This window comes from Chenopodium album, chromosome 13 (genome assembly GCF_948465745.1).
Source record: "Chenopodium album chromosome 13, dcCheAlbu1.1, whole genome shotgun sequence".
Lineage (NCBI taxonomy): Eukaryota > Viridiplantae > Streptophyta > Magnoliopsida > Caryophyllales > Amaranthaceae > Chenopodium > Chenopodium album.
Genome location: NC_137846.1, coordinates 4,792,973 through 4,807,957, shown reverse-complemented (window position 1 = coordinate 4,807,957; position 14,985 = coordinate 4,792,973). Strand labels below are relative to the sequence as shown.

At 33.4% G+C, this 14,985-nt stretch overlaps 1 protein-coding gene across 2 annotated transcripts; it reads right to left on the bottom strand.

The window, feature by feature from the left end:
- Nucleotides 1–4,113: 4,113 nt before the first annotated feature.
- On the bottom strand, nucleotides 4,114–12,020 carry LOC145574341 (putative RNA polymerase II subunit B1 CTD phosphatase RPAP2 homolog). 2 transcript variants are annotated; one of them, XM_081632104.1, is made up of 8 exons: nucleotides 11,725–12,020; nucleotides 10,923–11,631; nucleotides 10,533–10,808; nucleotides 9,742–10,398; nucleotides 9,454–9,641; nucleotides 8,713–8,976; nucleotides 7,970–8,128; nucleotides 4,114–5,131 (listed from the first exon to the last, which is right to left on the bottom strand). In XM_081632104.1, the coding sequence occupies exons 2-8, from the start codon at nucleotides 11,515–11,517 to the stop codon at nucleotides 5,027–5,029; spliced, it is 2,244 nt and encodes a 747-aa protein (XP_081488230.1). In that variant the 5' UTR covers nucleotides 11,518–11,631; nucleotides 11,725–12,020; the 3' UTR covers nucleotides 4,114–5,026. The 2 variants fall into 2 exon arrangements, with proteins under 2 accessions (XP_081488230.1, XP_081488231.1); XM_081632105.1 differs by having other exon boundaries at nucleotides 10,923–12,020.
- Nucleotides 12,021–14,985: the final 2,965 nt, after the last annotated feature.

Here is a 14,985-nt window from a genome sequence, read left to right as displayed (position 1 = left end):
TTCTCTCATTAAATATTCATTTCAGTTCAACTCTAATAAGTTCAGTTCAGTTCAGTTCAGTTCAGCTCATTTCAGTCAATGAGAACAGGCCCTTACTCCTTTCGTTTTTAAATACTTTCTAGTTGCTCCACTTTCTTTTTTCGGCCGTTTTTAAATACTTGCTTCATTTCCTTATTTGAAAAATTTTTATAATATTTAATTAATTTCTCTCATCAAGTGGACCCAACAATATTAATTTCATATTCTCTCTCCTTCAATTCTCTCCACTACTTTTGATTTTTTATAATTTTTTATTCTTCCACCAACCCCACTACCTCCATATTTTATTACTTTCTCCAAGTTGTCCTAAAACTCCGCGCATGAAGAAATGAAGCAAGTATTTAAAAACGGAGGGAGTAACTCTTTACTTCATTTGTCCCCCATTTATTATTTGCCCCAAATAAATGGGTTAACCTTCAAATTTTTGACCATAAATTCTTATTAATCACTATGGAGTAAGAGATAATATAGTCATATGAGTTTTATTAAATTCATCTCACTATATATTTTATTAATACGGAGTGTCAAGTTTTTATATAATTTTAACGCGTATGAAATTGGAGTTATATATGTTCTAGAGTACGTTTTTGAGACCATAAAAAGTCAAATAGGGCAAAAAAAAATAGGGACATAGGGAGTAACAACCAAGCTAATTAGCATTTACATTAAGGTTGTGCTTTGATACTTAAAATTTTTACGTTGAATAAGCTATTGCCAATGTTAAGAATAGACCTTTCAAGTATCACCACATATAAGGGTCTGTTCACATTTACTAAACTGAACTGATTGGGGCCGAATTGAACTAAAATGAATATTTTATGAGATAAGGAAATTAAAAGCTGAAATGAACTGATTGGAGCTAAACTGAACTTAACTGAAATTAAGCTGAAGTGAACAAGGCTTAAGTATCCCACATTGGTTGAAGAAGAGAGAGCTAGTCAATTTATAAGGCTAAGGGGTTATTTCTCCTGTTGTCATATGTGTATATATAAATATATTTCTTATCATAATTAGAACAATTATATGAATTTTAAGCTACTATTTTGTGTCAGTTTAATAAGAAAAAAAGAAGTTTATTTCTATTTGACTACGATAATTATAGGTTGGAGTAAATTAAAACATAACTTTTACAGTTATTTTGTTTAAGTATCAATAATCAATATTGTATATAGCTTTATGGACGGTAATGATAACTACAGAATGGATTGGCTAATGTTAATTGTTAAGGGTGTCGTTACTCGTTACTAAGATTATTATTTTTTTATTTATATTTTAAGGACCGTTCAAACATTTAAAATTTGTGCTAAAAAAAAAATAGTGGAGTAAAAAATTAAATTAGGAAGTCAGAGATTTTCAGTGTGTGGATGGGAAAAGATTGGCGCCAATATGATGACAATTGAGACGGGCACCCACTTTCCTCATATCCATGATAAAACCAATTATTTACACATTTTTAATTTTTTTATTACGAACCTAACATAATTTTCTATTATTCATTTATTAATTTCCAATTTGCAACAGGAAATTAGTTGTTGTCTCAATTTGTCGTTATTTTAAAAATTATTATATGCCTTATGGTTATATTTTTAATAATATAGTAATTATTTTATAGTTTTATACTACTAACATTAAAATATCTGTTAATAAAAACTTTTAAAAAATGGCAAAAGTTAATGAGCGTCTCGAGGCGTTAAACAAGAGAACTAAAAATGATAATATTATAATAAAACCAACATCAATTACACCGAACGACGCGTGATTTTATCATGCATTCATAACTTAGTTCTATTTTAAGCAATATGTTCATTAGTGATTTTATCAATATTTATTGGTTAATGACTCGTTACCAAGATCCTTAAAAAATTTACTCTGTAATCGTATATATATTAGTAAAAAAGTCATACAATATTCACAAAAAAAATTGCAGTAAATTTAAAAATATCTAACAAGTGTTCCAACTAAAGGCTTGTTCTCTTCAACTTAATTTCAGTTCAGTTCTAATTTCCTTATCTCATAAACAATGCATTTCAGCTCTATTTAGTTCTGTTTAATTTAGCTCCAATCAGTTCGGTTTAACTCAATTCATAAATCATCGAAATATTAAATAATATTTCTTCACCGGCGTTGCAATTGTTAAGATCTTAAAAATTAAAACTGAAATATTTTGTACATTACTAAATTTGTAGTCTAGTGGAAAGGGGTATATGCTTTGGGTATCCTGCTTTCAAGCATTTTTTATCTTAGGTTGGGGGACAAGGTAAGTGTGAAGTAATGATTATGCATAAGCTTCTTGGTGATTAAAGAAGTATTAGGATCTCAGAAGATTGTGGTACCAATAATTATTACTGCTGTCACTTTTAGAGCTCCAAGTATCAAATATGAAGGCATCTTCTTTGGATTATCATTGTATGAATGTATGATAAGTATATTGTAGTACAGTATGATGTTTGAATCTCCTTTTTCTCTTTGTTCATTTTCCCATTATGAATTTAGTCTAGCCAATTTACAATCTATTGTGTTATTAAAGTCTCTTGCAAAATCATAATTCTTTTTTTCTTTTCACTATAATCCATTGCGTCATACAATATTAAACCACAAAAAGTAGCGAGTGTTTGACTAGATTTGATTACATGTCTTGCTAATCCCTTATAATTAAACTAATTGATATCCACATTTTATCCAAATAGCTTAGATAATGAAATATGTATCAATCAAAAACCTATATATAGTCAATTGTTTGCATTTGACAAAAGTTATAGGTTGATAGATAGATCATTTGATACAATTCCTACCATCGTACAGCACATAGTATCAAATAGTCATTGACATTTGCTTTCCTCATTGGGTGATGTTTAATTAGATATGTGAAAGAAATTTCCAAACAATAATTTTGTATGAGCTGAATTAATGATGAAAATCAAAGCTTCTCATAAATTAAAAGTAGAATTTTAGGTGAAGATGCAAAAATTGTCCAAAGAATCAGCTGCCTACTCTATGAATCTTCTAGTTGGGCTTATTTGGACAATTTCTCTCTCTCAATCTAAAATGAAGGAGACACTAAAAAGGTAATAAGGCTAACTAACCAATAATTGCTTAATAATATTTGACCAATTAATCTACACCCACAGACATATTCCAACAAGATTTAATGCTCAACCTCAAACGTCAAGAACAATATTATCTACCCATATATTTATTTATTTTCACATTATTTAAAATACATTTTTAGTTGAAAAGGACATCTAAAGTACAGGTTTATTAGCAAATATACTTCAATTCAATTCAACAACCATTTAATTTTTATCATGAGAATCAATGAGTTAGCTAGAATGACATGGAAAATGGAGCTCACAAATTGAACTTCTCGATGGAATTCAATGGCAATTGGCAAGTAGTGTGTTAAGCGTTGTTGTCCAAATAACATGCTTATAATTATTTTCTGGTGTAGGCTATAAATAAAGACCGATCTATTTTTGTCAAGACAGCGTGCCTTAATGTTGACTAGCTCTAGGTCAATAGCTACACGTTATCTCGTGTCACAATTTTAAAAGGGCAACCTAGACACGACCCGAACTCCATAACTCAGTGTGTGTGTGTCCAGCATGCTTGATCTTCATGCCTACTCCAATTTTACTTGTATTGTTTAAATCCGAAGATGAAACAATAAACTCAACCACTAGACCAAGCCATCCTTCGAGTTTCAACATAAAAAGTTTGGTAAATACCGGAGTTTATCAAAATCTGCCCAAAAACCACATACACTACTTAAATGTTTTTACACAATTTGGCAGTTGTTTTCATGCGATGTAAAATCACTTTAATGGAGATAAGACTTTCAATCCTGATACAATAAATTTCTACCTTTTTTTTTTCAACAGGAATTTTCTAAATTTACTTTACTCCGTAACAATCATGACGTTGCTCTTACCGAAAGAAAAGAATGCATCTTTCATACAGACCACATAAAAAAAAAAATCTGAAAAAAAGGAAGATGAAATTTTTCAGAGGATGAAAAATGGTAGATAAGACGAAAACAAAAAACCAGAGAAAATCATGAAATCAAGGAAAATGACATACTAAAATTATTTTTAAATTAATTAATAGATTAAAAATAGGAAAGCAACAAATAGAAAGAGCTGTGCTGTCATGTCTTCTGTGTTCTGCTACTGAATAGTCAAATATTCATCTATAATTGCCTTACTAATAACACTATTAATTTACACTCAGATGGACCCCACTTGCTATATTTCCTTATTCTATCATTCAAAATCAACACTTCAAATCTGTACATGATTACTCCATTTGTCCTACTATGATTGTCCGGCTTAACCTATATCCATCAATCTTAGTGGGACAAAAGGAGTAACAAAGTTCCACTCTTCAACTGATTGATCACAAATCACAATTTCAAGAACAAAGCTCCTGTTCAAATTTAACAAACTGTTCTGTACAGACATTTACTGATACAAATAATTTTGGCATTGTATAAGACAAAAATTACTGAGCACTCTGTAGCTTTTACATCATACATCTTATAGCTTTGGCCAAAACTGTCCCAGGGCAATGTAAGGGATGATAAATCCATCTCCATCTCAGAGTTGGGCAAAAAAAAAAAAAAACTCCAATCTTGGACATCTTTAAAATCTTGACATACATAAATGTTTGTTTTTTTTTTCCTTAAATATTCAGTGGAAAAGCCATAAGAATGGATGATTTTGCACATCTCTGGGATGGAATTAACATGACTAAGGGATATGGTTGCTCCAAGGAGCAAAAAAAAAAAAAAAAAAAAAAAAAGGTAGTATTGATACCATCCTGGAAAAAAAGAAAAGAAAAAAGAAAGAAAGAATCCCCCTTTTAGGATTTTGTAGGCATAAAGAATTTGCTGCAACGAAAAGAAATCAAATGGAACGATTTACTCGATCAGCACTAGTGAGCAGGTAGGAGGCCGCAACATACATGTCGAAGCTGGTGTAAGTAAAGTTTATCAACCACCACTCTGCATTGAGAATTGAGGTACACGACCCAGCGGAATCACAAAATCTTTCATGATCTCGTACTCTTCAGCACTTATCTGGGCACTACTTAAGACCTACAGAGGCAACATCCAAACATAGCCAACTTTATACATGTTCATATGTCCTAGGAGACTAAGTTCCAAATAAATTTTAGAAAATTTTGAATGTTAGCTATTCTTCTCAAAGGCAAATGATATGGACGTAACCATATTAATAATGGCCAATCAAACTCGAATATTCCACAATGGCCAAACATGGCCAGAGACCATGAAATCCCAACATACAAAATAGACGAAAAAAAAAAATTAACAACTTTCAGAGTCTACATTCACTTCATTAAACTCTTTAAGATGAACAGATGACATACAGGGAGTTACAATCTTAGAAAAGTAAAGAAAGCATATTGGGCAGAAGACTCAGTTTTTCAAACAGATAATATGGATTATATGGCAAAGTAAAAAAGTAATTTATATTGAAATCAGTAAAATCTACACCATGGAAGAACAATGCACTAACATCCTAAACTGATAGCAATGCTTATTACACAACAAAACTACCTCAACTGTATGCAAGTATAAGAACCTACAGATTCTACACTTAAACCTCGTATGCCACCATGTCTACCTGACACTCTCCAATGCATGTGGGTTTGACACATGGAAACCCCCCTGCAACAAGATGTTAGCAGCTGCACCAGGGAGGAGACATTCTTCCATCTCTGTGGATGACACATAAACCCCCCACCCCCCAATCCTCTCTCCCTCTCTAAATCATTGAGTATCAAATGCTAGGGATCGCTCAAATGACCTTGCATAAACACTCTGTAGTACGTGCACAGGTTTTCGCTGTGTACCCTTTTTTTTTCCCTACTGTACTTCCACTAAATCACTCAGGTAAGTGGATGTTTCCATACAAATTTCTTTCCTTTATAGTCAAGTAATTTAATGCAATTGTACTTCTAGCAACATAAGCCATATACATATTGAAGGACCATGATAACTAGTACATCCATCAACCGTATCTCCTTGTCCAACCCTTGGTTTCTTACTGTCACTCCACACAAAAGTCTAAACATCTAGTCCCGATTCCTTAGCAACACCTTAGCTATAAACTATTCAAAAGGCCAACAAGCACACTTCACTGATGGTATACTGTGCATCTGTACCCATACCTGTCCCTGATACAATTGATCTCCATATCGTATATAATAGCTTTGTTCATCTGTCAATAATATTAGCATTATTACCCCAAATTACTTGTTCTAGATTGTCAACCAACTAGCAAAGTCATGCTCATACTCTCATAGAACTATAGAAGAACTCAAACACTGTTCTTGTCAACCAAATGCACATCTAACCGACAGTATGTACTTCAAATCAGTGGCACCTAACCAAAATACCAAAACAGTTACTTAAGAGAACCCCGATGTAACATCAGCTACTGGTTACAAGTCAAAGCAAGAACCTATCGGCTAAACAACGGTTCAGTGCCAACATTAGTTCGATACATAAGAATGGATTATTGGATACAATACTCTTAAAGTCTTAAGGCTTGAAGTCTATTGTTCTCAAACCATAGCCACCATACAAATGAGATGAAAAAATTATTCATCTGCACACTGTTAATGTTACCCACTTCCCTTTTAGACCACCTACTGCTTTGCATGGTCCTCTCTCTCTCCATCCTTATCTACTCAGATTCTTCTTCAACTTCAAAGGACGATATCTACACACTATAATTCCCATGTCCTCTTCTGGCAACCATCAAGCCATCAAAAGCCAATGAAACTACCTCTAAGACTAAGATCAATGTAATTTCTAATTTTTTTTCTCCTTCGTAAAAGCCCATGCACTTGTGATTTGTATGTGCAGCCCTTACCAGGTTCAAACAGAGAGCCCAACTGTATTTTGTACCTGGAAGTCTAAAACCACATACACTGATGTCGACATTGGCACGGCGGAATCTTGGACTTGGAATGTTTTCATACAAATTCTATCTTTTACAGTCAACTACAAATTTAAGAGCTAGAAAACAAAATACGTAGAACACATGTTAAAACGCAGTCCTCCATCAAGCCCTCTCAAGAATTTTTCAATCTACTCTACACATTTCTTAAAACTATATCCATCAAACCAAGTCCAATCCTGCTTCCTAACCAATACGCGACAAAAAATTATTACAATTGGATAAGTAATTTCTAGATTAATATACGTCAATTTTGGATGCCTCAACCCATTAGAAGGTCAAATTCAACACATCACTTAGCAAGTTGTTTGGGTTTGGCAAGTTATTGGCAACTGCATGTTTAAAACCAGAAGTAACCAGCTTAGTTTTGGGACGACTTTGAGTCTACTAAAAAGAATTCATGAAATCACAGCACTTAAATATCTCCAATGGAGTGCACGTCATCTCCACTGGAGAATATAAATATCTAATAACAAAGCTCCCAACCTCCTCCTTAGAGCAGGTTAATGTAGGTCAAATGTAAATCATTTTGCCCTGGGACGGCAACGCAGCTATTATGTTAGATCCCTTACTGAAAATCAATCAAATAATCTACAACAACCTTCTATTCTAGAATTTATAGCCTTGGTCCTTGGTTCAACTTGACTTTACACAAAAGTCACAATTTAAGGAAAGATATTTAACAGACTAAAATGGGAGTTATGCAGAAAGAAGCATAGCAAAAGAACGCATAATTAGATCAAGCAATCATATATATATATATATATAAAGGAACGAAATTATCAAAGTAAAAAAAAGGGAAACAAATAATCACAAGTAGAGGGCATTATGACAATTTATGAGACATTTCATCATTTAATATCACCAACTAAGCTTCAACAAAGAACAAAGGGTGCAAACAAAAGGACATGGACTAAGAATCAGAAACTAATAAGCAAAAAACTTACCTTGGGAATTAGAATCCTCCTGCTAGTCAAGTATGCAGATAATCCAGGAATCCTACAGACAGAAAGAGCATCAATGAATAGAAGAGCAATTACTTGCCATTGCTTCATTCTAAGCGGAGGAAGTGCATCCATAAAAGACATCGTTTCCAGCAAGGAGGTCTGCATACAAACAAGCTTACAAGTGAACACCGGCCTCAAAGATTTGGAAACAGGCAAACAGCACAAAGGACCGAATAAATAGCAACATCTTGCCAAAAAGAGAAGAGGAAGAAGAAAATGAGATAAAGGAGCATATTAAAAAACAGCCAGAGCCACTTTATACAATTAGATAATGACCAAAAAGGGGGGAAAAAACAGTACAAAGAACAGGATAAATCAATCAACAAAAAACTAGAACTGGTAAAATCCACAATTACAAAAGTAGATACAAGAAATGAGAGCAAAAAAAGTTCTGAGCAAAAATCATGCAGCTATTATTAGAATTTAAAAATAGCATGATCTGAGTCAATGCATTAACACAACTAATCACTGATTGGTAGGGAAAGAGAGGTAGCCCAAGCAACCAAGAGTTCAATATCAAAATACCATATCCAGCAATAGACATGCCCAAACAAAGTAAACAGTCATGCAATTGGCATATATCATTTTCTTTCTATAACCAAAGCATGGCTACAAGAAGCTACAACAACAACAACAACAACAACAAAAAAAAAAAAAAAAAACAGATAATTAGAGCTCAGTACCACTTCACGTTCCAGAGTAGATACTGGTGTTGGCAATTTTAGATCAGCAATCAATCCAGGTAAAGCACGTGCAAGACAACCAGATAATGTTTGCTTGATTTCTGGAGAACGGCCATCAGGAAGCACTATTTTGCTGGGATATTCTCTTCCATTTGTAAACATATATTCTTCATGAACACTCTCATCTCTTCCATATATATAAGCCAGTGAGGATGATGTCAGCCAAGAAAATAGAGCATCCCACATCAAGGCAAACGGTGACAACTGAAGATCCAAACAATGCTTAGAGGAGCACATAAAAGTGAACATGTGCACTGGAGTAAGTATTAACAGCACTTTTGGTAGCCAGTTAAAAATAGCGGCAGTGGAAATGAAATAGAGTGTAATTTGACAAAGCAATATACTACCTCCGTTTCACATTATTTGCAATAATTAGACAATTTCTACTCACACTTTATGTCAAATCGTTGCAAATAATATGAAACGGAGGTAGTATGTACATAGATATGCAAGCTTATCCCCAAACATGCGTTTTTCTTCATTATTGTTCAATTCCACCCAATATCACCCCAAATGAGTGGATGGTAATGAAAATTTGGGAAGAAATTTATATAATCGGGGTGAAGTAGCATTACCATGACAATGAACATTTGGATTACTAATATACAAGTTCAATCTCATTACCATTTACCACCGTTAATAACCACTTACCAAACAAGCTGTAACATTATTAAAACTTACTGTCAAGCTGAATCCTTCTGGAGAAGTATCAAACCATGAGTTATCAGAGTCAAAGACACGATTCAAGTTGTCTGGTGTCTTAGGCAACTTTTCAGTAGCTAAGTTCTCTAATGCATCATCTCTTACAGAATGTTGCCCTTCATCTGCTGTTTTTGGCTGTGGCAACACTACGATTCCAGCCTCAGAAACTGAAGTGAAACAACCAACATATAAGAAAATTAGTGCAACTAGGCTTTTGCACACAAACAATGTTCTCAAATTAACAGCCACACAGAAAGCAGATTATACCAGCATCATCAGCATCAGATTGCCCAGATGCAACAGCTTCTGCTGCCTGGATCAATGCCATTGCACAAGCTTCAGCAGAGGCAAATCGCTGGGAATCATCCTCTTCCCCTGCCTCTTCGCTTCTTGAAGTACTTGGACCTTCTTTTGCGTTATTAAATTCCCTAAACTCACAGAGATTTCCAATGGAAAGACCATTGGGTTTCTCGTCAGCCCAAGTTACAGAGCGTGCAAGTTTCTTTACCCCAGAAGTTCTAAGAGCAGATTTTCCTTTTGATAAACTAGAGTGAACAACTTTCTCAGAATGAAATTCATCTTTTACATGAGTGCTACATGAGGCGGAACCATTCTGATCTTGGTGAACATATATTTCGGCTACGCTTGCATTCTGATCTAAATTATTTCCAGCCCCAATTAAAGCTGAATCCACAGATCTCCGTAGATCATTGTCCCCAGGAGAAGTGGACTCCTTACTTAGATTATCAAGATCCAGTTTTTCGGAGAATTCTCGGGACATTTGATTCAGATCAGATTTGACTTGACTGGAAGGCAATTTGGAGACACTGTATTCATCTTGGGTAATGATGGTGCTCGTAAAGTCTACACTGCCAAAAAATGAATCTTTGCCCTTTGTCGAGAGAGACTTCTTTGCTACTGAGCCTGTAGTAAACTCAAGCTCGGTTCAGACTAAATGGAACTAATTTACACAGATGAGTTAAAAAAAATTTAAATAGATTATCCATGGTATTGATGAATAAAGCATTCAATTTTAAAGCCACACATGCCAATAATACCTTTTTTGGCTTCCGACTGCACTGACTTGGAGCCACCTTCTAACGTCTTAGGAGCAGTAAACTCATCATTGGTTATCATCATACTGGTGAAGTTTACATCACCTAGCAAAGGTTCCATTGTTTCTGATTGATTGAGCTGAAAATTCTTGTCATTTTTCAGAATTTCTGTAGAACCAGTTGTGCCATCAATGGATTTAATAACAGTAACCTCGAAGTCAGACCCATTTGAAATGGCATCACTGCGCTTATTCAACTTTGCATCACCTGGTTCAGATCCTGAAATGTGCAACCATTCAACAAAATGAACAATTGAAATGCACAACCATGATCCAATTTCCTCAAAAATAAGAACATAATCAATGTGCAAAAGCTAAGACGATATCTTCTCACCTTTTGCAAAAGCTTCTGACCCTGATGAGTTGGAGAGACGATCTCTGTGTGGAACATACCCTTCAATTGCATTCGACGGACCAACCCACTCCTCCATCGAAACTTCCCCTCCTTTTGTCTCAACATTCTCCTTAATCATCAATTTCGACAACCCCAAATCCCCATTCTCCCCCTTGCCCTCCTCTTCCTCATTTTCCAAACCCCCATTCTTAAACAAACTCAATATCTCATTAACCTTAGCCGGGTTCAAAACCGAGCATCTCTCCTCATTCAAACTCCCAGCAAACGCCTTACTATTGATCAAACAACTAGAACAGCAATACAAATAGGTCTCATGAAGATCATACACCCGGTGCTCCTTAATCGAAATGCGGTATTGCCCCTTTTTCGGGTGCTCGGCAGGCAAAGAATTTGGGCACAAAGGGTAACCACATAGATTAGCAATCGTACGCTCAGTCACTACATCACCATAATCACTCCTAGACATCAGAGACCCAGCAGCAAAAAGCTGACTATCATCTTCAACACCATCAAGAAGTGCAAGCTGCAGCTTATGCACTGCTTCTGATACAGTAATTATCCTATCCTTTTCCATTTAAATTTCTAGGGTTTCAGCTAGGGTTTTCCCACCTTAATTTACAAGAAAACAAATCAACCCCAAAAACCCCTCAAAAACAACTAAATTAGGGTTCAAGCAAGCGTTGAATCACTGAAATTCAAAAAAATCCCAATTGAGTACAATAAATTAAGCAAAACAAAGTATGAATGAATGATGTTTTAAGCAATTAGAATGATTTCATACCGAATTAAAGTGGCAAATAAGAGAGAAATTGTTTGCTTAATCTTGTTCTTGTTCTTCAATAATCAGCAATGATTCATTCAATCTCCGGTAAAATTGGATGATTGATTGATTCTTAACAAGAACTCATGTGCAGAGGAGAGAGAAAGAGCGCGAAATCTGGGGTCGGTGGTATGGAATCGCACATAGAGATAGGGGTTGAGTACCAATTTTCGTCAGTTTGTTAAGACTGCCGCTTTGAACTTCGAAGAGGGAGTTTGCCCAGAAGAGAGGAGAGAGATTAGGAAGAAGATAGGGAGACTTTTGGAACGTGACTTTTTAAGGGAGAACGACCCCAGCAATGATAAATCTATCTCCGATATTATTGGACTAAGGGTCTGTTCTCATATGCTGAATTCAGCTGAAATGAAGTGAATTGAACTGAAAATAAATTGAACTGAACTGAACTGAAAATAAACAGTGATTTTTAACTACGAATTAGTGATCTTTGATTATTTATTATTTTACATATGTGTATATACAAATATACATATTAAAATATTTAAGAAAAATATACTATATAATTATAATATTTATGGAAAATATATTAAAAACATAAAACCCAAAACATTTTAAAAACATATACTATTTAATTAAAAAATAAAATATTATTATGACAAAAGAACACAAAACACTTTGTAAAAAATTAACACAATAAACTAGGGATTCCATTCACGCACCAAGTTGAAGTCATGGAGCGAAGAGAAGATCATACTATGTACGATCCTAACAGAAAAGCAGCTATGGATATCGTACGACAACAAATAACTGATCAGATATGGGAGTCAGTTTAGAGGAATACCGAGGTAATGGAGCAGCTTGGTGGACAAGAAGAAGACGAAGAACTAACCGATTATGAAAATTAGTTAAGTTGTGTAGTACTCTCATTTTGTCAATGAGTGTAACTGTAAAAATGTGTATAAAAAATTATAACCATTTGAACAATGAATTGTATCAATATTATTATTATTTATTGATTATTGTTATTATTATTATTATTATTATTATTATTATTATTATTATTATTATTATTATTATTATTATTATTATTATTAAAGATTATTATTTTTATTATTATTTTTATTATTATTATTAAAGACTAATTTATTATTATTATTATTGTCGTTGTAATAAGAGCCTAAAAGAATGAAATTTGGCTTTATATCATTAGCAATATCATTAGACATAAACTGAACTGAAAATAAACTGAACTGAACTGAAATTCAACGTGTGAGAACAGGCCCTAAAAGCAGATGGTATATTATCTCCGTTTTATAATTACTCCGTATTATTAGCAATTTTGGAAACAATTTGTGAGATACTTACGTTATATTTTTGCTAATTTCGAGCTCAATTCGGTTCCTAAAAGCCTAAAATGACCCCTAAAACCTTAACCGAATATTTTTCGACACGTAAATCGATACACTAGTTAAAACGGGCTGCAATTTGCAATTTTTTTTAAATGAAAACTTTAAATGGCTGCAATTGGCAAATTTACCTGTTATTTACCAAATTTACCTGTTATTTACCAAATTGCCACCAGAAGAACGAATTTTGTAAATCTTGCTGATTAACTTGAATTGGAATTTCCCCTGTTATAATAATTTATATCTTCTGAGAACATTTTATATATATGTGGTGTAAACACTTTTTTTTTACCAAATGATAATTTTTGTAGAGAATTTCTCTATTGATTGAAATGTTATGAGGGTTAAGAATTTTACTTGTGTGTTCAGCTTAGAGTTAAATAATTTGGATTATAAACAATACTTAAAATCGTTATGAACATGTCAACCATCCTACACTATACTTACATGTGATGCAATAATAAACCAAAATCAATATAAGCCCATTTTCAATACTTGGTTTCAATTCAACGGCTTTTCAAAAAGTTGTGATTCAGTTTTAGTAATTGTCAATGTATTTGCTTACAAATTTACAATAATGGCCATCAATAATACGGAGTACTATACACACACATACACGGTATCAATGAGTGAAAGTTTTTTTTTTGACATGTCTTCTTTTCTTTCCTCTTTACAATCTTCATATTTTTTTTTATTTTTTTATTTTTTATTTTTTTAATGAAGAGTACAAGACCAAAACCAAATTTCATATTTACATGTATGTATCTCATGGTTAAATATTAGCTTTTCCATTTATGCATCCCTTGACAAAGAGGTGTTAAAGGGTGAGAAATGGGTTGCGGAAACTAGAATGGGAAAGGGATAGACAATGCTTGTGATAATTTTGGAAGTGGTGTTAGTGGATGTAGTTAAAGGGCAATTGTTCATGTAGTTTGTCACCAATTATCTTAGAATACATATAGGAGTATCTTCAAAATTGGGCAATTAGCAAAGGGCACCAAAATGTTTGAAATGGGTAAGTGGCCCTTTGCCCCCTTTCCTTTCTTGTCTAATAGACTTCTCATAAAGATAAATAGATAATGATATAAATGGATTTGGATTTGGTGGCACCTATATTTTTGTGCCTTTGCCCTTAGTGACCTCATCACAAATAATGGAAATACATCTTATTAGCTTGACATAAGAAATAACAATAGAACAAATAATGTGAGTTGAAGAGGGTGTCCTAGTTAATGGATTTGACAAAAAATTATCAAGGGACAATTTTTTATCTAGAATTTTTCATTATCTTTTTTTTGAAAAAGTTGCTTTTATTCATTGGAAAATCTTGTCAATTTTATTGATTGTCTCATATTTTTTCGTGAGTTGTCCATTTGTCATTTTTCTGTTTCTAATTTAATTTTTGTTATTGCAGAAGTTTAACCATTAACATAGATTATTATTTATAAGATATATTATATACTATGTAGAGTATGTACTTTGAATAAAATTATCATAGTTATTCTAAGTATAAATTTAAAACAAATTTATGATCACTAGCATTGTTTTTCTTCCTAAAGTGTAATAAACAAAAGTTGTCAAATTAGTATATGAATAATATTTAAGTCAAAACACTGAACCTAAATCTTAAAGGAGAAGGTATTACTTTCAAGTTTCAACCTGTTTATACAAGCTTCTCTCTAGTTCTATTCATGGTCGATTTGTTTTGGTATACATGCCAATTCAGCATTCAATTATATATTCTACGGAGTAGATCAAATTAAGAAACACAACCAGTCTCATTTTCAAATCTACAAATTTGCCAATTTTCACTTCTTCGGATGGATCACAACACAAATCCCTTTGCACAATACCACCC